The sequence below is a fragment of the Simochromis diagramma genome, unplaced genomic scaffold (genome assembly GCF_900408965.1).
Source record: "Simochromis diagramma unplaced genomic scaffold, fSimDia1.1 OVJJ01000205.1, whole genome shotgun sequence".
NCBI classification, from domain to species: domain Eukaryota; kingdom Metazoa; phylum Chordata; class Actinopteri; order Cichliformes; family Cichlidae; genus Simochromis; species Simochromis diagramma.
In genome coordinates this window covers 13,017,561-13,042,185 of record NW_024386782.1, presented here as the reverse complement: position 1 = coordinate 13,042,185, position 24,625 = coordinate 13,017,561, and the positions used below count along the sequence as shown (strand labels likewise).

Genomic DNA, 24,625 nt, shown 5'->3' with positions numbered 1-24,625 from the left:
ACTGGGTGGAAAGAGAAGGATGTAATCTGTTAATGTTGCATTTGGCAGGACCCTCTTCATTGTTTAGGGTCCTGCCAACACTTATACATCTGCATGTTTAAAAATCAGTATTTAGGGAATATAAATGACCAGAAAATTCCTTTTTAATTTATTTCTGTTGTTCAGACCTCATTAAAACCGGATATGTATGAATATAAGCTGAATTTGCGACCAGCAACAAACAAGGAAATGTTTCATGTTTTTGATTTACTTTAATTTAATAACACAGATGCATGCATTTAGGATTTGAGTGAGGAAGTGCTGCATAGGAAGTAGCCTATTATTAAGATCAGCAAGTAGATATCGATTGTTTTCTCTCAGGTTTTACATCTGGAGTCTGAGAGACTGCAAACAGAGGGATTTTCTCACTATTTTTATTATTTTTTATTTCTGAATTCTGAATGATCTGTTTAAACCCATGATTGTATTCTCTTGTCACAAAAAGTCGCGCATATATTGTGTTAAATGTGTTTTTGAGCTCTCCTGGGCCCCAATAACAGAAAATGAGGGCTCGTTTATACGAAACTCTCAACAATATTACGGTATTGATATCAAGAGGACGACAGTCTCGCTTACTTACTGCCAGTGCTGATGTGACAGGCTGGTAAATGGGACAGAGAGCAAAGTGTTGAGGTTTGATCCCGTCACAGGAAGCTCTGCAGGACAGGTGCAGCGCTGAGTCATTACACTGCGACTTATGCAACAGGAACTGACTCCCCCACCACACGACAACAACAATAACCGCCCCGATGATGATATTTGAAGCAACTTTGTTGCTTTAAGATGCATTAATTAGCATAAGTATCAGGGGAGGGCCGCTAGCTTCTCGCGGAGTGGGAGTCTGCGAGCTAAACAAAGGTCTACAAAGTGGCCTGTCGTCAAATTGCATCTCTGCTGCTGAAGTTATGTCTCATGCTTGGTGTCCTGACACGGTGTTACGTGATACGAAAGGGCCAAGCGTGGATGATGAGTGATGGGGGTCTAAACGTAGCGCTCACACGCGCGAGCCGACTCCAAATGAGATGGGAGCTGTCCACTCCCTGTGGTGCTGAAACCAACCCATCCAGCCCCAGAGTCAAACCTGCTGGTTTTTTGACCCAAATTCAATCAGGCGACTCATACGTTTATAATAAAACGCTGAAAGGCAAGCCTCAATCACGAGGAGCCCTCTTCTCTGGTGCTTCCTCCAAAATATTTGAATGACAAAATAGCTGCTGGATGTCCAGCGTTTGAGCCGCAATGTAAAAGAGCGCATCCGTCATTATAATGCACAATCCGGGGAGTCTTACAGGCGGATATGTCTCCAGTGAGCATGCTTGAGGTTTCCGCACACTTGGCTCAAGGTGACATTCCATTACTGAGTGCATCACATACACACGCAGGCACACACACACTCACACACACACACATACATATACATCCTGTCAGCAAGCTTTTGTGGTAGAGCCTACACTGCACACCTTATCCGGATCCTCAAAGAAATAATGGCATTTTAAATGAAGGCAGCTTCAGAGCGCTGTCTGTCCCCTTTGCTAAATGAGATCGCACTGCAACGAAAAGTCGAGGTATATTAGCAGGCCTAGCTTGTTGAGCACCCCAGACATGCTATAGTGTGGACTACAATGGGTTTGTTTACAACCTTGAAAGGACACTCTTCGCTAAAGTCGGTTTGCCTGACAACAGGTTGTTTGGCGGGGGGATTACAGGCAGTCCGATGCAATGCATCGTTTTAAATCTCTGCGGGTTCAATCATAAGGGACGGCATGAAAAACCAGCAGCTGGCAGCCCCGAACAATAAATGCATGTGTTTCCAAGGAGTCCCAGTGTTTAGGCTACTCACTGCAAAGTAAGTTGTAGATGACAATGAGGACCCTTGCGAGCCCCTCATGTAACCAATCGCACCCACAGCTCTTACCTGAAATCGCTGTAAGGGTGGATAATCCAATTTCCAGCTGATTTTACCCTCTCCTGCTCTCTCTCCACTGCTTTTTGACTACCATACATGCGCAAGGAGAATTTGTTAACTCCAGGCTGCAGCATACTGCTAAACTGCCGCTGCATGAAGCTGGCTTGGCTTCCCCGAGGTTCTGCATCTTCGGCGGGCACAATTGCCGGGCCATCCTCCGGCTTCTGGAAAGTGACAGAGTTCCTCGGCTGCTGGGTTTGAGTCTGAGCCGGGCCGTGTAGCGAGGACGAGGCTTTCCGGCTTGGTGCGTTAGAGAAGGACACCTTGGAGTCCTTTTTCTCGGGGACTCCGCTGGACACGGGGTTTGCGCTTTCTCCTCCGTGCCCCCCGGTCAGGGACCCGCCTGGCGTGATCGAGCCGTCCATGCTGGCGGTGGTCGAGTTACAGGCTCCTCGCTTGGCGCTCCCCCCGTCCTCGGCTCTCCCCGATCCCCCGGTCTGCTTCTCCGTCTTGGAGATGATTGAGCGCAGGCTCCCGGTACCCGAGTCCCTCCTGCATTCTCCGTTTTTGTTGCATTTCATACTGGAAATTGGAGCGACGCCGTTGCAACCATCACCCGCTGTCGCGTTTAAAACCTCTACCGCGACCGCTGATTCCGACGCCTCCACCCCAGAAGCTCTGCAGGTCTCGCCGCGTTGGGCAGCATCGCCCGGAGAGGGTGTCTCGGTAGCTCTGGAGGCAGCAGTGGGCCGTGGGGCGGCAGGAGCGTCCTCTGTGTGCGTAAGGCAGGGTTCCTTGTTGGAGTTTCTCCTGGAAGCCAAGGACGAGGCTCCCCCTCCTGGCGTAAAGTTCTTCATCCTGATACTGCCGCCTCCTCCTCCGCCTCCGCCGCTGCCGCTCCCCCCAGCTCGGCGCAACCGCGGATGCTGAAACTTGGACTCCTCTTCTCCGTCCTCGGTCTCGTCCATCACGACGTTGCTGGGCACACCGGACAGGTTAGCGCTCGCTGCCCCGGGAGAGCCAGGGTCCAGACAGTTCTGCCCGCTGTTGCTCCGAGTGCATTTGGATGAGACAGCCTTGGCTGCGCTGATGTGGCTGCATCCAGTGCCGCCCTCCGCCTTCTTTTTCATGGTGGCAGCAGACGCCGGCGAAACCTCATTCCTGTCCATGACATTGAGCATATCAAATTTTGCCTCCAATTATCTTTGAAGAAAGCCAATCAGAGATAGAGCGAGGATGGAGAGGAGAAAAAGGGGGAGAGAGAGGGAGAGATGGGGGGGGGGAGAAAGGAGAGAGGGAGGGGTGGACGTGACTTATTTGCAAACTACTGCACTTATATTTTCACTAGTCATTGTGTCAGAAATGATTAAGCATCAAATTAATTGGGTTCTTTGCGTCAAATGTCATTACACCATTACCCTGTGCTCTTCTAAATTCAGTTCAGCCTGCATCCAGCTGAGGCCTCTCAGTCATTACCTTAAACATGAATTAAGCGTCATGTTTAAATCTAACAAAGAAAATACCTGACATGCTGCCAATTACTGAATGTTTTTCCCTGAACGTCAATGCAAACTGAAATTAATTCATGTGTTCTGTAAGACGTTGACAATGTCAATCTTCCTTAAAGCATGTTGGTGCCTTAGCTGGTGTTTAGCACCCTCTAGTGGTCATAATTCATTTTATGATTCTGGCAAAGCTCTCAAATGTTATCCATGGCACATGTTCAAAACCAGCAACAGATCTACAGTCTGGACTCATTTCTCTACAAAAACAAAGTGCATTGAAGATCCCGAGGGGACATACTGAAACTCACAATATTGATTTTTGTCCTAAAAGCTTTTTCTTCTTATTCATTCAACTTATTTATTGCTACACATTTGAGTCTAGTAAAAAATATCCAAAATATGAATGGGTCCAGTATAAAGTTTCTTACATTCAAAGCATACAATCCATCATTCTCTTCTGCCATAGAGCAAGAGGCAGGCTACATCCTGGACAGGTCACCAGTCTGTCAGACAACCATTCACATTCATATTCACACCTATTTAGAATCACCAATTAACCTAACCCCACTAACTGATTGTCTTTGGATTGTGGGAGGAAGCCGGGGTACCCAGAGAGAACCCACGCAGACACGGGGGGAACTCCACACAGAAAGTCTCTGGCTACAAGCTGGATTCAAACCCAGGACTTTTTAGCTGTGAGGTGCTAACCACTGCCAAGTATACAGCTCATGAAACAAAAACCTCTGTTCTGTTGCTGTCCACATTTGGCCTTTTTTTTTGTTTTCAAATGCTTACTCTTATATGAAAAGGAAATACCAAGGAATAATCAATTAGTTATTCCTGTCCTTCTCCAACACCCGACCCACAAAAACAGAACAACTTAACACTCAGAAGTGGAGTCAGCTACGGCATAATCTGGCAGAGACTACCTGTGACAAAGGTCGGCAAGAATACACAGCAGATGTCATGTACTGCAACGACTGTGTTGTGGTTTCACCTGCAAAGTATGAGCACAACACCAGCTGCTTCCACATAGTGAACAAGTAAATATCCACTGGCATCACCACGTTCCAGACTAGCAGTTGTCTGAACCCACATGTAACACCAGCCAAAGCCACAGAGGTATAGCTTCATCTCTACAGATTTAGGCCACGATAATCGAGTGTTCTGCCACCAGAGGAGAGATAGTAGCTAGCCTCTTTTCTTTGTTCTAGTTTTGGTTGGGTGCAATTTCAGCCACATATATTTAAAAAAAAATGGTTGTGGTGCTTCACAGAATCTGGCATTTACACAAGAATATACAGTAACTAATCCCACTTAGCAGATCTGTTCTGCGACATCTCAGAAATTTCTTATCTTTTACTATCAGTGCTCAGAAGTCATCTCTGCCCCCCCCCCCCATGTAGTCTTTCTCTCTGTCTCCCTCTTTCTGCCGTCTTCCCCTTGCATCATTAGTCAAAAATGTGCAGCAGCACTCAGGTTCGGTTTAATTTCCTGGTAGTGGTGATGTAGTGGTCTGACATTCTCAAATGGTTTCCAGCTAATTCCAGACCAAAGGGAGGCAGGAAAATTAATGTAGGTAGCAGAAAAGAAACTCTCAACAAGTAGGTAGGTAATGTGAGTGGCCCAGAAACATGTTGGTGAACACAAGAGCAGAACGCACACGCTATAAAGGTTGATCCATTAATCAAACCACATGTGTTAGCCCATATTGGGAAGACTAAGCGATGGCCTTATTTGTGTGGCCCATAAGGTAAGAGCTCTAAAAACTAAAGAGGAATCACATCATCTGTAAGTCTTCCTAAAAGTTCTAAGGCTTAGTGATACAACATTTCTCCACTACAGCAGTTCTGTCGAGCTTGTGTAAATAAGTCACCAAAAGCTTTCTGTAATTGCGTTGACGTGCTGCCACCTCATTTCTTTGTACCAACAACTTGGAGTCCTTTAGCAATCTTATATTCATTTACTTGAATCTGAAAACCTCACAGGGCGCTGCAGTGACTCAGACGCCACCTGATTATTAAGGGCTGCTTAATTCAATGGGAACGTCTGATGTCTTTTTCACACATTGACAGAAATCCAAGAATGGCATGTTCCTTTCAGGGAAGTAGGTTCAAGGCTTGAAGGTTTTATCAGTGCAGATTTAGGTTTTATGAACACCAGGCCTCAAATGAACTTGTAATGTTGTAAAGGATCTATCAGAGTCATCTTCGTGCTCTTAACTTTGCCTTCACGGTCACTCATGATATGTATAAATACACTCATCAGCTACTTCATTAGGTACTTACTTCCTTAACATAAATATCTAATCAGCCAATCACATGGCAGCAACTGAGTGCGTTTAGGCATGTAGACGTGGTCAGGACGACCTGCTGAAGTTCAAACCAAGCATCAGAACGGAGAAAGGTGATTTAAGTATCTCTGAATGTGGCATGGCTGTTAGTGCCAGATGGACTGGTCTGAGTATTTCAGAAACTGCTGATCTGCTGAGATGTTCTCACACAACCATATCCTGGGTTTACAGAGAATGGCCCGAAAAAGAGAAAATATCCAGTGAGCATTAGTTTTCTGGGTGATGTCAGAGGAAAATAGCCAGAATGCTTTGAACTAATAGGAAGGCCACAGTAACTCAATGTAATAATAAAGATGGGTTGGTGGATGATTTCTAGTGCTCTATTAAATGCTTGCTCTTTGATGCTGTCAGCTCCCTCAGCTTGTTTTCCCAGCTACTCATACTCTGCTCTCTGGGTCCCAAGGTGCTATCCAAGGTGCTAAATGGTGGACGCACGATTAGAACATGGGCACCACCTGTGCTAGCCAGCCTTCCCTGGCACTGCCCCATCCATTCCCTGCAGCTGAACAGCAGACCACATCCTGCCACACTCAAATAACCACTTGTTAAAACCAGGGTATCACACGTCAAACCTTGAGACAGAAAGGCTACAGCCACAGAAGACCACACTGGGTGTCACTCCTGTGAGCTAAGAGGAGGAAGCTTAAATTCACATATGCTCAACAAAATTGGTAAAATGAAGATTGACAAAGTGATTCCTGGTCTGCCAAATCTTGATTTCTGCTGCAACATCCAGATATTAGTCAGAATTTGGTGAAAACAACATGAAATCATGGATTCATTTTGCTTCAGTCTGCTGTGGGGGATATTTTCTTGGAACAATCTGGACCCCCTGTACCAAAAGGGCTTCTTTAAAAAAACAAAACAAAACAAAAAAAACAGAATATTGTTGCTGACCATGTCCTTTTCCTTTATCACCAGTGTACCATCTTCCGATGGCTGCTTCCAGCAGGACAACGCACCATGTCACAAAACTCATATCATCTCAAACTGGATTCTTGAACCACAAATAATTAAGGCAGCCCTAAGAAGGTGTACCTTATAAAGTGTCCTTTGGTTGTTTATCATAACTGAAAGGCTTTGACTTGTGCCGTAATACAGAGAGTGAAATATTATAGTTTAAAATTTGTTGCATCATCATATCAAGTTTTTGTTTTTTTAAGCCATTGATCAGTTTCTATTAAGCCACACATCATCTACACTGATTCAGTGTTGTATAACAATCACATATAAGGTCAGATACGGGACGTGGCTGAAAACGAGCATTGCTGCAGCAAACAAGACGTTGATTTACAACCATCACTTTACTACATGATCAAAAAAAAGTTTCAAGACATATGTAAGACATTGTTTTATCCAAAAGTTTCAAATCTCACATGGTGAGAAAACACATTAACATTTGTTATGACCCATTAAAGAAATCAAACCTCAAAACACTTCATCCTGAAAAAGGGAATGAGGGAATTTACATTTTTTAACATCCTTTTTTTCCCTAAACCTATAGTTTAACGTATACTGTATAGTTGAACCTCAGAGTAACTTTGTCAGCTGTCATATTTCTTTACAACGTCAGCAAAAACCTTTAAATTTGTTTTTAATCACTTTATTGTGACTGTACAAAAATTCAGTAAATAAAATAATAAACACTTGTTTTCGTGAAACACATTTGGCCAGTTCCACAGAGTTAAGATGATCCCATGCCTGTTTGCCTTTTCTATTTTTACTTTGCAGGGGTCCAATAAACACACAGTTGTGAACATTTTCACTACATATCCCCTCCTAAGTTGTAACAATGTTCAACTAACCAAGATGCACCAAATACACTGAATCAAACTCTAAAAAAAATAAATTAATAAAAAGAAAAAACACATCTTCAAAGATTTATTCAATGCAAAAGGTTGAAATGTTGCTTGTTTTTGTTCAGCAGTTGACTCACATTCACATCCCAACATGAGATTTTGTGCCAAAAAAACAAACAAAAAAAAAAAAAAAAAAAAACTAAAAAACAAAAACTGTGCAAATAAATAAAAATCAGATGCACACTCTCAGTCTCCTTCCCGCAAGGTCTTAGTTTGATCCATTCGCTGTACAGTGGCTCGCAGTTCAAAAAGGAATTCTCTATCTACACATCTATGGACTCCACCACCACAGGCAATGTTTTTAAAAAAACAAAGGGCATCTTGTCTTTTAAATATAAAATGTGTCCAAGCACTGCTGCAAGGACATGTTTTCATCAAAAAGCAGTCCAATCTGGCTTCAATTCTGCTCCGGGTCTTGTAAGAATCCCACTCATAAGTGGACTGTTATTATTATCATCATCATATTCTCCATCTTTTCTGACTCCCACCTCCTCAAACACTCTGTAACAGTAGCAGCGGGAGCTGGTCCCAATATCTGTTCAGCACAGAAGGAGGGAGAAAAACAACAAAACAAAAAAAAATCCTAAAATTTGAGTTTACCTCGTCTCACTGTCCCGTTCACCTGAGACAGAAAAATGTCCTGTTTCAGCTGCAGAGAGGAGCTGCTGGGTCTAAGAAGGGTGTGATGTTTTCTCTTGTGAAACAGTGAAAATCTAGGAGTTACTGGCAGCATTTTCATTGCTAGGTGAGCTTGGGGAGGAAGAGGAGGAGGAAGAGGGGGAGAAGCTCATTCTCGATAACCCCGGTGGGTCTGTGGCTGTGTTTTGTCCACTAAGACTCTTCCTGCACACAGGACACGTATCATGCTGTAAGAGACGGGGAATAGGAAGTTATCACTGTGATCAGCTTCAATACATGGACACAGCAGTTTTATTCTCACCCACAATCTTAATAATTCAGTAAAATGGACAATTGAATAGAGCATTTAAACAACTGAAAGAAGCCTGGTTCCAGACAACAGCCTTGTGGCTACACTGTAGACATAATGCAGACTCTTCACTGGGTGTATGCTTCCACTGTAATCAATGAAAATGCCAACATTAGGCGTGACAGCAATGACTAAACTGAGTGCGCCACAAAGAGCCACTCCAAAAACGTAAAAATAGACGACGCTATTGGGTTGGGAAATCTTTTTTTAACTCCATAAATGACCTTTGATGCCAACATTTATTTAGCCAGTGTAGTCTGGCCATCCCACAAACTCAGTCAAACTGCCTTACCCAGAACATGCAAAAGAGAGCCTTCAGTTTTTAGGCCCCTCTTCTTTGGAACCAGCTTCCAGCTTGGATGCGGGAAACAGACACCATCTCTACTTTTAAGATTAGGTTTAAAACTTTCCTTTTTGCTAAAGCATATAGTTAGGGCTGGATCAGGTGACCCTGTGGATTGCACAACACTGGACATTATATTCTTCATTTCCAGTTAATACTTGTACAGCTGCTGTTATTGTGTATATATTTATTTATATTTATATTTCTTCATACATTCTTATATAGTTCTATATTGTGTATTTTGTTGTACAGTTATTTTATTTTCAACTTTAATTTATATATTTTATCTTATTCTTTCCCAGTTAAATTTACCCTTCATTCTAATTTGTGTTGTACAGTTATTTCATTTTTAACCTTAATTTGTATTTTATTCCTTCCTAGTTAAATTTACCCTTTTTAATTTTTCATATTTATTTCCTATCTTATTCATAGCCTTTTCCTTTTTTGTTTTCTTTAGGTCACGAGCAGTTGTCCAAGCATTTCACTACATATCGTACTGTGTATGACTGTGTACGTGACAAATAAAATTTGAATTTGAATTTGAATCCTCCCTTAGTTGTGCTGCAATAGGCTGCTGGGGAAATTTGCATGATGCACTCAGTATTTATTCTTCAGTCATCTTTCTAACTCACTATGTGTTAATAGACCTCTCTGCACTGAATCGTGCTTGTTATTAATCTCTGTCTCTCTTCCACAGCATGTCTTTATCCTGTCTTCCTTCTCTCACCCCAACCGGTCGCAGCAGATGGCCCCGCCCCTCCCTGAGCCTGGTTCTGCTGGAGCTTTCTTCTTGTTAAAAAGGAGTTTTTCCTTCCCACTGTCGCCAAAGTGTTTGCTCATAGGGGGTCATATAATTGTTGGGTTTTTCTCTGTATGTATTATTGTAGGGTCTACCTTACAATATAAAGCACCTTGAGGTGAACGTTGTTGTGATTTAGCACTGTATAAATAAAATTGAATTGAACAAGCACTGCATGTAGCCAGTAAAAAGAGAAAATCACCGCAAACGGTCTGAAAACCCTCCGTGTCCAGTGCAACCAAAGAGTTAGTGTTGGAATTTGTTATTGTCAATTCAATTTGACATATTTCTGTAAACAATGTAATTCAACTGCCTCTAGCCACAGCTTCAGTGACAAGGTGATTTCTTCAGGACTCACACGTCATAAGCTGCTCAAGTTAGAGCAAAATAAAACTAAATAACCCCCACCAACCAGAAAACATCTGACCTCAACACAATGGCAGGATGAATGACAGCTCTTAAATAAGACAGTGCAGCCTGCATCCGACTGGTTTTGTAAGCCGTGCCCACTTATACACAGGTACTTTGGTAAACACTGCTTTTTCTGTTTTGGCCTTTTAGTAAAACAGAGCTTCTGAAAAAAAATCTTTCCATCTTATCTGGCTCACAAATGTCAGCAAATTCCTGGAAGATTGCTGAAAGTACCAGAAGAGACACATGATATGCACCAAGGGAAAAAAATGCAACCCATTTATAATATGGCCTGCAACTAAGTGTAAGACGGGGAAATATTGTGTGTTTTTCCAAACTACCGTGTAATGATGCAGTATGTGTAAAACTGCATGGATTAGAGCGTTTTTCTTTACTCCTGGAATACAGAAAACCACTAAAGTTTCAAAGCAGCAAGATTTAAGAGAGCCACCAGAGAATATTGAGAATCAGTGCTGCTTTTGAAAGTCTTTATTAGAACTGTAAAGCTATGATTTAGCAGTTAACTTGTTTAGAGTATCATCAGAAACATTTTAATTGTATTTATATAGTATCAATTCATAACAGCACTCACCTAAAGGCACTTTATACTTTAAGGAAAATAATCTAGAAGATTAGAAAAAAAAAAACCAACTATCACACAACCCATTATGAGCAAGAACTTGGCAACATTGGGAGGGAAAAACTCCCTTTTAACAGGAAGAAAACCTTTCAGCAGAACCAGATTCGGGGAGGGGCAGCCATCTGCTGCAACCACATTAGTAGTTTATGAAGTACAAAGGTTATATAAGAATCAAGTGATCCAAAACAAACCTGGCTTCATATGCAAGTGGTTGATATCAATGAAATAACACAATTAATGTTTCAATCAGCTCTATAGTTCTGTTTGCATCATCCATTAAATATACATACCTGTTCCAGCCACGGTACTATACAGTCATTGTGAAACAAATGATTGCAGGGTAGCTGCCTTACACTCTCGTCAACACTGTAGTCTTCTTTGCACACGGGACACTCTAAACCAGCACCTGTGCAAACAGCAAACGACACACCATCTGTCTGTGCTCACACACACATCAGCCCCAGGGAGAACTGAGATCACGCTGATATAGTTTATTTGAGTTTAGGTAGTGTTGAGCAATTGTGACTGAAAGCCAAATGTCCCAAAAAAGAGACACTTTTCAAAGGCTGTTTTCTCATTATTAAAAAAAACAAACAAAAAAAAAAACATACTGTTGTTGAATCAGTAGAAATGTCTACACAGATGTTTTATTTATTTGTTTTTAAGTAGAGTGCATAGCTGAACAGGTTGCAGTGAAATGTACAAAGAACCACGCTGAAAATGAGAAGAGGACTTACTGACGTGCTCCTCTGTGATGGAAATCGTGGGTAAATTCTTTATCCTCTCTCTGTCTGCAGGAGGGGGACCCGTGTTTTCAAACTGGTTTAATAACTACAAATGAAAAACAGACAGGCTCACAATGACCAGCTGTGACCAAATCAGAATGACAACGAGGCCGATCAAATCAAAGGAAACTTCTCTTCATATTTCTATATGCCTGATCACCAGTGCTTCATTAGGCAGTTGCAAACGTGCATTCTTTGACTCTAGACACAAAAAAAAGAAAAATTTTTAATTTGGACCTTCTCCTTTTTTTTCGACTCCACTCCCACTGTCACTGCTATTTTTAGAGTGAACCTTGAAATTCCTGTTCTGACCAGACCCTCATGTTGAGGATCATTAATATTGATGGGAACCGGGTCAATGAAAGCTATGACCCAGGGACCAAACCACAAGTTTCAGTGAATGAGTCCACAGTGTCCAAGCCTGAAGGCAGCATATCAGGTCAGGAACGTGACCTGGACGTGAAAGTTGCAGGAAGGTTAGAAGTTATGCTGGGCTGCAGAAGATGCTCCTTTAGACTGAAGGTTTTATACAATTCCAGGAGGATACTGCTTGTGACCTTAACTTCAGGCCTGCATTGTGCTTTGCCATTTCCTTAAGCTACAACACTGGTGTAATTTCTACCATTTCTGTGTTTGTTGTGGTGGCTCTTTTATTTTGCCTCCATGCACCTCTGTGTTCTTATCCTGTCCTCTGTCACATTAAACACCATGAATTAAAAACCAAGCTGCACATTTCACTAAATTATGTTCAAGTCACAGATACATTCTGAGCCAGTTAGCCTAGAGCTTTGTCTTTGGACTTCACCTTAATAACATTACAATAATGTCTGATTTGGACTTCTGCAAAGACATTTAGGGTCATGCTGGTGTGTTACGTGTTAACCATGCGGTTATGTCCTGATGTTTCATATCCAGTGGCAGCCGATAGAAAAAAAAATGCTGGGAGTTTTTTCCCTCCTAGGTCCTCGTTCCTTGTTGTAGTCAGCCCCCCCTCCCATCTCCCACAGAGTAATTTTTGTTTGTTCAAAAAAATCAGCTGATGCAGATTTACATTTTAGCTAGTGATCCAAATTTGAAAGCCTTCAAGGTCAAATCTCTGAAGCCTCTATGTGTACGTTAGTGAGACTTCCTGAAACACCAGAGGGAGGTTCCAAATGTTGTGCTCAACACTTTTAGATTGTTTCAGTGTATTTTTAAAGTGCTAAACTTGCTAAAATGACCCCACTCTGAAATCCAGGGCCCAGGTCTTGTATTCACTCGATCACAGTATTCCTGCAACTCTGTTGAATAGATTTGTTGGACTCGAAAGCCAAGTATAAAATTCTGTTTCAGTTTATCTCTATTTTCATGTGAAAGAAAAACATTGTACATACCTGCGTAATGATAGCATCGAGCCCATTGGCACCCCAGGCATAGTCCATTGGATTGGAATGTAGCATACCCCTGCAAATTAAGAAGGATGTTAACAAAGTAAAAAATCTCCTGAAATAAGTAAGCAATGTGTCTATCACACATTCTTAAACTTACCAAGGTCCCATCCCAATATTTGGCATGGCTGTAGGTGCTATAATTCCATTTACTAGCTGCTGGATAATTCTAGTCAGGAAAAAAGAAACATCACAAAAACAAACTACTTACAACAAGCAACAGGGTTCAAACTGAGAAACAGTGGGATTAATACTGTTACCATAACATCCATCCATTCGCTTATCCTTTTTCAGGGTCGCGGGGGGCGCTGGAGCCTATCCCAGCTGTCATAGGGCGAGAGGCGGGGTACACCCTGGACAGGTCGCCAGTCTGTCGCAGGGCCAACATACAGGGACAGACAACCATTCGCACTCACTTTCATTCGCACATTCACACCTAGTGACAATTTGGGTTATCCAATTAACCTATCCCCACTAAGTGCATGTCTTTGGACGGTGGGAGGAAGCCGGAGTACCCGGAGGGAACCCACGCAAACACGGGGAGAACATGCAAACTCCACACAGAAAGACCCCGGCCTGATGTTGGAATTGAACTCAGGACCTTCTTGCTGTGCGGCAACAGTGCTAACCACCGTGCCGCCATAACATGTGACATATAATATTTGCACATAACACAGTAACAAGCCAAGCTGTTTCCCCTGTCACTTCTTCTCAGTCACGCTCTACTGCTGAAAATGTCTCACCCCTCTAATGTGGGCACTCCTTCGTGTCGCGTACCCTGTCGCCGAGGAACATGCCGACCCCGTGGTTGCCGTGCACCGTATCTTTGCCGCGATGCCATTTCCCGCTCTCTCCTGTTTTCCGTCTCTCGGTTGTCCTCTGTGGGTAGCCGCAACCGAAGGTCAAAGTTTTCATCAAAAATCCCAAGGGCGAACGGACCATAACCCGGGGGAAATGTGAATAAGTGCTGGTGATCCATGTTCTAGTGGTAGAGACAGAGACAATGTCAAAATATAGTGTAGGGTGTTAAAAAAAATGTTTTTCAGAACCAGCTGATTTATCACGTCACACTTACCTCCAAGACTGGGCGGAACTGATCACTGGAAGAGGAAGTAGAGGCAGACCCATTTTCAGCACTGCATAAACAAAGAAAGTGAAACGTTAAGAGGTAGAAATGTACTGAAATATTAAACTAAGTAGCGATACACCGATTTATCATCAGAGCATCAATACACAAGTCCCTTCTGCCTATGGTCAATTTTTACTGGTGGCTCATATTTTGCACTGATGTTCTGATGCATTGACTAAATGTTCAAAGAGAGTGTGATGAAGAGCTAAACTTTGTTTCAGTGGACTTCTTCAGATTGATCCTCCTTACCTTCTTTCTTCAGGCAGCTCCTCAATAAAACCAGATTCACAGCGTGGACACGTGTAGTCCTACAATGAAAATGTAAATTTGAATCCCTGACACAAACACAGTTGTCTCTTTATTAGGTCAAACGCCAACATTATATACTTCTGCAACCCATATATAGACTTTTTTTTTTTTTTAATTTAAATTGTCTTTAGGAGGGTTTATGGAGTGCAACTTTATTGAGCAGGGCTTCAGAAGTTTCCTACATTTAAAGGGCACTGTGTCACACAGCTGAGCAGCAGACTGACTAAAGAGAAACTGTTACTGCAACATTCAAGAAGCTTCATGTGAAAGGCTTTGACAACAGTGCTGGGAGGTTGGTTGATGCCACAACAGCAGAGCCGACAGAGAGTGACTTTGTAATGATTTAACAACTACAATCAGCCAACAAAAGTCTTTACTGGAAAGCATTCCCCGCTAAGCGGTGTCTCTTGAGTAAAAAAAAAAGAACAAGTCCCCTAAATCGAAAGTGAGCCCGCGGTCTTCCGTTAGCTTGCCCGTTAACGTCAAAAGGCTACCGCGGTTGAACTTGTCAAGCCCTTAACGTCAGCTCTACCTGGTTGTCATTTAGTGACTTTCGATATAATAACGGTAAAACATGACATCTCAACCCGAGCGTATCCGCTAGCCTGATTAGTGACACCTGACTACCACCCCGTCCTTTACTACAGGGCTAGCCGAACTAGCGCAGCTAAACAGCAGCAAATGAGTCAAGAGACTCTCTGAGCGCCAAACGCACATAAAAAAGAAAAGGTCGGATATTACTCATCATCCTTCACGCGGACAAAAGGTGTCTCTACGGCCCTTACCGGTAAACGCGGACTAATCTCTGCTGAACACCGGTGACAAAAAAACCGGCAGGGCCGTGGGGGAGCTTCAGCCATTTCTGAGCAGGAGAGCAGTTCGCACAGTACGGACGGGTAGCAGCAAGGGACAACAGCGACGGCTCTTGCAACAGGAAACGGAAACTAACGGGCACCTGACACGACAGGCAGGAAATGACTTCCGGTGTATTTACCTCCAAATTATAATTTCTGTTCTTCTATCTTACCATAAAACGAACTAAACGAATATGTAATATAGAAGCAAGTTTTTAGTTTTATTTTTTGTCAGTTTTGTCAAATTTGAGGAGGCCCTATTGGTGCATTTTTGACCTACCTTGGTATGGCTGTAAGACAAAGTGTTTTGTCTATCTGTATATTGTACTACCTTTTCAGAACGTTTTAAACCTGATCATTTTTATAATAATACGAGGAAGAAGGCAAAGAAGAAAGAGAACTAACCCATTTTAAACAATAAAAGTGAACCTGAAAAGAAGCTGAATGATAACAATTAATAAATGATTAAAGTATTGCACTATAATTACTGTATTTTTATTCTTCTTTCGACTACTGCCTACTCCTCTGTCACACGAATCCTCGGCATGTCCTCCTTCACTGCATCCATCTTCTTCCTGCCTGATAGCTCAATAGTCAGAGCTTGTGGTAACAATATATTCACTAGCCCTCCTCTTTACAAGTCCAAACAATTTCAATAGGGCAGGGAGATGTGAAGAAAAAAAATCTTACTACAGGTTGTTTTGTTGTTGTTGTTGTTGTTTGTTTATTTCTTTGTTTTCCTTTAGGGGTTTGAAGATGAAGGATAATTATATACATTGTTTAAGATTCGGAATTTAAGAAAGCATGGTTTTATTGAATTATTCTATACCTATTTACTACATAGACTTTAAAGTAAATGCGGTTAAGGCTCGAGGTAAAAATTATGCTTTTATTCTGGTGAGTGGAAACCGGAAGTTTTGTGGGGAAATTCAGCCTGAAGTCGCCCCGCTTCTACCGTAACTATTGCAGGCCTTTTGTGTCGTCCCTGCTCGTCTTCTTTAGAAGTGCATTTTTCTTCCTGCTGCGACCATGGAGTCTGGCGATGCAGGTAAACCTTTACAGTGAGATTTACACCAAATACGTGCAAACTGCACTTTAAGGTCGATAGTTTATCCGTTAAATCTCACAAGCTAATTTAGCTTGTTTGAACCAGTGTACAACGCCAGCTAAGTTAACTAGCTGTTGGGTTAGCTGGGTCAGGTTTTAAATAAGATTAATACAGTTCAATAAATACACATAAATACAACTGCAGTCTTTAACAATCATATTTAAAGACACAACTGCCTCTTTAACCCAGTTCAGAGTTCGTCACATAGCTACTGAAAATTGTTTTGTTGGTCGAATAAGTGTTTTTTTTTTTTTTTTTTTAAAAGGCTAGCACTAGTCTTCGCCAGTTTATAAAATAAGTGTCAGATTTCCTGATATGCTAGTTGTTTCAGAGGGTGGCTCTATCTTTTGTTAGAGGTCTAGGTTTGTTGTCACATGCATTGTATTTTGTCATGTATTTGAGGTCGAGGAGGAGGAGGGTGGAAGTCCAGACCCATCCAACCACAGAAAAGCAAAATGAACATGACTATTCTCCGTCAAGAAAAACTGATAGCTCAGAAGAAAAAAGAGATCGAAGAAAGAATGGCAGAGCAAGCAAAAATGAATGTTCAAACCACTAGCAAGCCTCTATCTGAAAGGTAATTATACACATCCTATCATGGCCCACATTCAGTTTGAATACCAACAATCTGATATTTGTACACGTGAATGTTTTCTGTGATGCCAGCAGTGACCTTAGACTTGAAAACATATTTTTAAAATTACCTTTTTACACTTTTATCCCTGTAGTTCTACCAGTGTCCAAGGGGCTTCCACAAATAAGTTCGCAAATGATGGGAGCTTCTTACAGCAGTTCATGAAGATGCAGAAGGAAAAGGGGCATGTGTCTGGTTAGTACCCGATTCTGCACAGCTTACTCAAAATATTGAATGATATTTAGCAGAGCTTTAGATGGGACAGTTTGCATTAGTATGCATAACCTACTTAATTAGAATCTAAATATAATAGAATTTAGTAGAAGGGTTTTTCTGAAGTGTCTCCCTTTCTTTCTAGGTTCCATCAATGATGCCAAGACCCCATCAACCCCAACTTTATCACCAGGAGGAAATGCGCTCCAGAAAAAGAGCATTTTCGTTGGCCAGCGACCTGGCCTTGGAGTCAGCAGCATGCTAAATCAGTTCAAGAGCTTCTCACAGTCCAAGAAGAATCCTATTCTCAGCCAGAGGCCAAGTGTCTTTTGCTCTCCAGATGGTGATGATGAGGAAGAAGAGGCCGATTACTCCAAATTCTTAGAGATGAAAGGTAATTCCTGGCCTGTGTTTTTCATTGTGTCAGGGGACACCTCCATGGCTTGGACATTTCAGTGCATCCTCTGCGTACTCCAGTGGAACAGTTGCCTTGTGACTGGCATTTTGTCATTTGTGCCCTTTGAGTAAATGTACTCATAGCGTGCTTAAAGTCTCTCCCCCAGAGGATTCAGACACCAGACTCATTATCGACAAGATGGCTTCTTTTGTGGCTGAGGGGGGACCTGAGTTGGAGAAGAAGGCCAAGGAAGACTACAAGGACAATCCTGTTTTCTCGTAAGTTTGAAGGACATTGTCGCTTAACTTAGTAAGACTTATTTTACTCTGAAAGTTTTTTTTCAGACATATCTGTTTACAATTTTTGTCCTTGTCTTTTAGTTTTTTGTATGATAAGAGCAGCGTGGAATATCTCTACTACAAGAAAAAGATTGCAGAATGGAAAAAGGATTTGCAAAGACCAGAGAAACTCTCAGATAATGGTAAATGGCCTTTTTACTTCACACACTTCCTTTTCTGCTTCTTTTCTTTAATCTTTCCTCTCAAGAATTACTGTTATTGCACAGGAATGCATGCCGATACCGCATTCTCAGATACACTTGCAATTTTCAGGTATTATAATCTGACTACTGAGATACTCAGAGCTTGATAGTGATGGCTAATATCGTGACTACAGAAGCCTGTAACTAATGTACTATTGCAACGGAGTTCATCATAACTTGATCTGTTTTGAAAACTGCATAGCAGAAGGCTCACATTTCTCGGTAGTGTTAGTGCAGCTTACCATCTACACCAATATTTTTTTTATTTTTAAATGTGTAACTTTTACTGTGTCTACTCCTAGCATATCTAAAACTGAGATGTTTAGAAAGCAGCTGAACCATTCATGTATTTTAAAATTCTGATCTGGATCGGCACTTTTCAACACCCACTTTCTGCTTCTGATTGGGTCTTTTTCCAACTTCATGACAACACATCACAGCTAGCCTTTGCTTTTAACTGTGCTTAATATGTTGCAGATTTTGCTTTCAGACTCTCAATCTGTTTTCTGGCACAATGACTGTGCTATACTGATTTATTTTTGGATAAGTCTTTAATAAATACAGTATTAGACTTTGACTTGAACGGTGTAATGAATGCAGATGTAAGTTTTAAATTATAGTCATACTGTATGTTGTTGGAGTCTCTCAGGGCTTCATTCTTCATTTGTTACAGTAAACGCCTCAAATCCATACAGTTCCCCATTCACCACCCCTGTCCCCCTTGCTCCTCCTTCCCTTTTCCTTTTCTTATCCCCTATTGGCTCTAGACTGGTGGTGTATGAGGGCCAGTTGAGTACGGTACAGTAGTAGAGTGTGAATTGACTCCCAGTACTAATAGGCTGCTTAAAGTCTCCCCCCCAGTGGACGCGGAAACCCAGCAGGTGGCTGAGAAGCTGGCCAAGTTTGTGGCGGAGGGTGGCCCAGAGGTGGAAGCCATCGCTGCTGAGCGCAACCGAGACAACCCAGCCTTCAGGTAAGTGGCCATATCTGTTCCTGTGTCCTGCATGTCTCACATTTTCTTTTTTGATAGTTCGTCTGAACTGTATGAATCTTCTGTCCTTCAGTTTTTTATATGATGAACAAAGTCCAGCCCACCGTTTCTACAAAGAGAAAGTAAAGGAGTATCGTGCTGCAAACTCTCAGAACTCTGCAGATTTAACAGGAGATTCCAGGACAGCTGTTAAGCCACCAGCTGCTTTTCCAGTACCAGAAATCTCTCCACAGCAGAGCCAACCATCTGCACTTAACTTTAAGGAGTCAGAAACTCCACCTGTGAAACGAAAGAGGAAGAGCAGATGGGGGTCTGAAGAAGACAAAGTCGACCTGCCTATTCCTCTCATTGTTGTTCCTCATGAGAACAGTCTTCCAGACCCTAACGCACCATCACTTTCTGGTATTTACTTTACAAATGTGCAAGTACTGTTCATGTGTTTATTTGTAGGGGATGAATATTAATTTAACCCCAAACCTTTTTCTTGTGCAATTCTTTCGGAAGACGGTATTATGTGTTTTGCAGCTGACAACAAATATTGTTAAATGCTAATGGTAAATTGCCTGCATTTGTATAGCGCTTTACTCAGTCTCTAAGGACCCCAAAGCGCTTTACACTACATTCAGTCATTCACCCATTCACACACAGGCAATGGCAAGCTACGTTGTAGCCACAGCTGCCCTGGGGCGCACTGACAGAGGCGAGGCTGCCGGACACTGGCGCCACCGGGCCCTCTGACCACCACCAGTAGGCAGACATGGGGTTAGTATCTTGCCCAAGGATATTTGGCAAGCAGCCAGGAGGCAGCATGGGATTGAACCACCGACCTTCTGATTAGTGGCTGACCTGCTCTGCCACCTGAGCTACAGCCACCCCTAATGCTCATAGCCATATTTCATAAAGTCATCTGAACATTGAGCCCAGCAAGATAGTTTGACAATTAATGAGAAATTGAGATTGCTAGCATTATACATACTAATGGATATTCCCCGTTTTAGCCCAGGAGCTGAGAGGTCTGGGTTATAAAAAAGGGAAACCTCTTGGTCTGGTTGGAGTGACAGAATTATCTGAGGACCAGAAGAGACAATTGAAAGAACAACAAGAGGTATGGAAGTATTAAAAAAGAATACATAGTGTTGTTGCTTTAATCTTTTAAATTTCTTTCAGATCATACAAGATTATAATTTCCTGGAAGTTCTTAACAACGTACGTGTTGCTAACTGAGCAGGCGTTGTTTTTGGGGTTTTTTGCAGATGCAAGAGATGTATGACATGATCATGAAGCACAAGCGTGCAATGGCAGACATGCAAGTGATGTGGGAGAAGGCCATAAGAGAGCATCAGCACGAGTATGACAGCGATGAAGAGGTGGACCAGCAAGCGGGGACCTGGGAACATCGGCTCCGAAAGATGGAAATGGAGAAGACTCGCGGTGAGTTTTACCAGCAGCCTGGAAAATCATTCATTTACACTTTAACTCTATAGGCTTTTGAAGACTTAGTATGTGATCCTTTCTGATTTTTTTTTTTTTTTTATGTAAATGTCTATTCCAGAATGGGCTGAATCTCTGACAGAAATGGGTAAAGGGAAGCACTTTATTGGTGACTTCCTGCCCCCAGAGGAGCTGGAGAAGTTTATGGAGACTTTCAAGGCACTAAAGGTCAGTTTTCATTTCAATTCAACACTTCCCCAAATTGGGAAGGAAATATCAGGATTTGTTTAATGCATCACGCATGTTATTTCTGGGGAAAAGAAAGGATTGGAAAAGTAGGCCCTTGTAAATCAGTTTTTATATATATATATATATATATATAATTTTTAGTGTCTTTTCCACAACAAATGCATACATATCTTTAGTAGAGCTGAGGTTTTTCTGAAATGCCTCAGCAGTTGAACCCAGACTGCCCATTTCCCAGCACATTCCTCGTCCCTTTCTGAAAGTCCCCTAGGAACAGACTATAATTGCTACTTTAAAAAGAAATCTGTGTGATTTGACACTGTTATTATCTCATCAAAAAGTATCAAAGCTGAAAAAATGAACACTATGAATGTAATTTGTCTACCAGAGGCATGGGAAGTTGTTAGAAAGTCAGCTCCAGGATGTGGCTTTTTAAATGGCAAACTGCATACAGTTTGAGTCTAAGCACGTATAAACACAGACAAGTGTCTTTGAGGAAAATGTAATATAACTGTTGGGTTATTATAGTACATATGTTTTTGCAGGCTGTATTTGATGAAGGCCTGAAGGCTGAGTGTTATTGAGATACATCATCTATAATGTTCTCAACATTTAAAACAACTAAACAATAGAAGACACCTATGACTTACCTGTGCAGAACTAATAATCAACTATATACACTCCCTGTTTCTGTACATGTGCACTTCCCAAGGATGATAAACATTGTTGCTTTATTTTAGCTGTTTCCATGTCCCATTTGCTCCATGTTTGTGCGACATCTTTAGGATTTTTTGAGTGTTTCTAATAAAACTGAATTATGATTCCTCACAGTCATAAAAAATGTGTGGAATCAAAACACAATGCTGCTTCTGTTTGTTATGAATGCTCAACTTTTTTTCCTGGATTCACAGGAGGGTCGGGACCCTGACTACTCAGAATACAAAGAGTTTAAGTTGACGGTGGAGAATCTCGGTTTCCGAATGCTCATGAAGATGGGCTGGAAAGAAGGCGAAGGCCTCGGCAGTGAAGGACAAGGAATAAAGGCTCCTGTCAACAAGTGAGCATTTCTACTTATATCATCCTTCTAATATTTAAATTAAACTGAACTCAGTGCAGTAATTTTATGATGTTGGATTTCTGGTGTTTACAGTTGTGGGCAAAAGTTTGCATATACTAATCATGGGCATGAATGCCGTGGTAAATTGGGGCTTTAAATGATTTCTTGTAACTGTTAATTTTCCAGGATGGATTGATTGTAATATTTGGTTAAATGTCTCTTATCAAGTTGCACCTCAACCAGACACTTTTGGTATTGTCAAACCAGTTCATTTAAACCCAGCTTTTAAACATAGTCTACAGATTTTCATTAAGGTTGAGGTCGGGGCTTTGGGAAGGCCATTCCATCGGCTTAATGTTAACCTGCTTTGACTGAAATTTGGTTTGGATAATCTTGAAGATGTTTTTAGAGCAGGATCGTCTTTATTGGTCAGTACCCTCTCACTCCATGTCAATGTAAAACTCGCTTCAGTGTGGACAGTGACACTCCAGCAGTTTCCAGTTCTTGAGTTTTGGCAGTTATAAAAAGATTCCAACTTGTGCACCATTTCTTGTTTTGTTTGTTTTGTTTTTTAAGTCGATAGAGAGTAATATATGCTGTATAATCACTCCATCCTGGAAGATGAACGGTTGCAAAAATTCTAAATAACCATGAAATTCATGCCCATGATGAGTGTAAGTAAACTACACCTGATTTACTACTTCAGTCACAGGGTACTTTGGTACATAAATTGCAGGAATTATTAGTTCAACATTTAGTGCAGTAAGTATATAAAAGTGTAATTTGGTGTCGTTAAATGACCCGGTAATGACAGTGTCAGGAATGTATTACTTAGCAGTCAGTTTACAGTGTGTGCTTGTAAATCTTGTGGGCGTTTATACCTAAATAGGACTTAGCAGACCTATTTATGTATAAATAGCTGAATATAAACAGAGCCATTATTACCACTGGCTCTGTTTATATTCAGCTGTCTCAGGGGGCCATGAGTTTGACAGTGAGCCAACGTGCACAGTAGCCATTCATTAATACTTTCATTATTTACACCTCTGATTTGGAAGAGCAGTTGTTTTTATTAGAGACTGTAACACTCATATCAGAGAGACACAAAAAAGTCTTATTTTATGATCTCTCTGTCTCACTCCAGGGGAACTACAGCTATGAATGGAGCAGGATTTGGAATTGACCGCCCAGCTGAGCTCTCAAAAGGTGATGATGAATATGACGCTTTTAGAAAGAGGATGATGCTCGCCTACCGCTTCAGGCCCAACCCACTGGTAACATATCTTTTATGTTTTCAGACATTGTAAAAGTAATCTATAAAATTTCACCAATTTATGTAAACTGTTTACATAATTTGGATTTGCATAAAGAAAGCCACACATTGTTTCCGTGTTATGATCTGTTGACTTTTTAAAGAAGATTTCTGCTGCACAGCCACACACAGTCCTTTGTTGTGCTTGAATTTAATCTTTTTCTTTTGTCTTCTTACAGAATAATCCACGGAGACCATATTACTAATGTAGACAGCTGTTTATGTTTATACTTGTTCTTCTTTATTGTAACTTAAAAGCTTTTTTTTTCCCAGTTGCCACAGCTCTGCTTCATTACAAAATGAACACTGTTGCACAGTAGAAATTTTGAAATAGAGTGTGTGTGTGTGTGTGTGTGTGTGTGTGTGTGTGTGTGTGTGTGTGTGTGTGTGTGTGTGTGTGTGTGTGTGTGTGCCCAAGAGGATGACGAAGTTTGAAAATGGAATAAAGCTCTGTAGATTCTCTAGTTTGTTTGGTGTAATTACACACAGTTTTCAGTATTTGATCATCTGTGTTATATTTCAATTTAAGATTGTAACAAATACTGTCCTCACCCGACTTCTATAATAAGTAAACTCATTACATCTTTTTGCTTTACCATCTAATAAACTCACTTCTGCTTTAGCACACAATTTTCTGTATAATTTTGTTTACTGTGTTCTGTAACAATTTTGATTATTTTCACTATATGCTACAGTTTCTGCAATAAAACAGCCACTTCCTGAAACGTGCAGTTATCTTTTCACCTACTTATACCTATTTGTTTATAATCTGTTTATTAGAGGACATGCAGGGGCCAAGAGTATCTTACTTTCAGTTTATGACATACCTGTGTGCCAAGTGTAGGCAGTCGTGTAATCATATTTGATAGTTTGATCGGTAATCATTCTGCCATGGCTCTGTACAGCAGTGAGTCATTAAGCAGGCTTGACCGGGCTCAAGCAGCCAGTAGTGAGGAGTGACAAATCAGTGAAACCAGACCTTCAGTTTGCCATTCTCCAGAGAGGTTTAGACAGGATAAATATAACTCAGAAATCCCAGCTAAGCAAGAGCTGCTCCTCATCCAAACAATCAATCAGAGGCAACTTAAGAGAAAGTAGAAAGTAAATCGAGAGTTGCTGGTTAATGGCATGAGGGTTTCTTGATGGATTAAATTTCTTAAGACAGATATTAGTGGGTGCAATTATTATAATCCATTAATCTTTTGATCTCTTAAAATTTATGAGAATTGTGAAAGGGATGTAAAATAGCTTTTGACAATATACTTAAATTATTTATCTTGAAGGCAAATAAATCCTGACATTTGAGAAGATGAAACAAGTAATGATTGACATTTTTTAGTTGGAATAA

The 24,625-nt window shown here is 41.4% G+C and overlaps 3 protein-coding genes across 3 annotated transcripts in view; 1 reads left to right on the top strand and 2 right to left on the bottom strand.

Annotated features, from left to right (window-relative positions):
- Window positions 1-3,347, bottom strand: part of LOC120727571 (potassium/sodium hyperpolarization-activated cyclic nucleotide-gated channel 2-like) — a 35,780-nt gene extending 32,433 nt beyond the window's left edge. The window contains exon 1 of the mRNA XM_040021914.1: window positions 1,955-3,347. Within this exon, the coding sequence (XP_039877848.1) occupies window positions 1,955-3,126 (1,172 nt within the window). The 5' untranslated portion in view covers window positions 3,127-3,347. The remainder of the gene's footprint in view (window positions 1-1,954) is intronic.
- Window positions 3,348-7,390: 4,043 nt separating this feature from the next.
- On the bottom strand, window positions 7,391-15,437 carry rnf126 (ring finger protein 126). Its single transcript, XM_040021927.1, has 9 exons — window positions 15,279-15,437; window positions 14,434-14,492; window positions 14,131-14,191; window positions 13,799-14,037; window positions 13,156-13,224; window positions 13,002-13,071; window positions 11,581-11,674; window positions 11,134-11,249; window positions 7,391-8,528 (listed from the first exon to the last, which is right to left on the bottom strand). Exons 1-9 carry the CDS (start codon window positions 15,351-15,353, stop codon window positions 8,376-8,378), a joined length of 936 nt encoding a protein of 311 aa, XP_039877861.1. The 5' UTR covers window positions 15,354-15,437; the 3' UTR covers window positions 7,391-8,375.
- Window positions 15,438-16,263: 826 nt separating this feature from the next.
- On the top strand, window positions 16,264-24,002 carry sugp1 (SURP and G patch domain containing 1). The gene is made up of 14 exons (XM_040021922.1): window positions 16,264-16,395; window positions 16,858-17,032; window positions 17,184-17,284; window positions 17,448-17,696; window positions 17,854-17,977; window positions 18,080-18,180; window positions 19,090-19,213; window positions 19,305-19,633; window positions 20,230-20,336; window positions 20,485-20,662; window positions 20,784-20,890; window positions 21,820-21,965; window positions 23,110-23,239; window positions 23,457-24,002. The coding sequence occupies exons 1-14, from the start codon at window positions 16,377-16,379 to the stop codon at window positions 23,481-23,483; spliced, it is 1,917 nt and encodes a 638-aa protein (XP_039877856.1). The 5' UTR covers window positions 16,264-16,376; the 3' UTR covers window positions 23,484-24,002.
- Window positions 24,003-24,625: the final 623 nt, after the last annotated feature.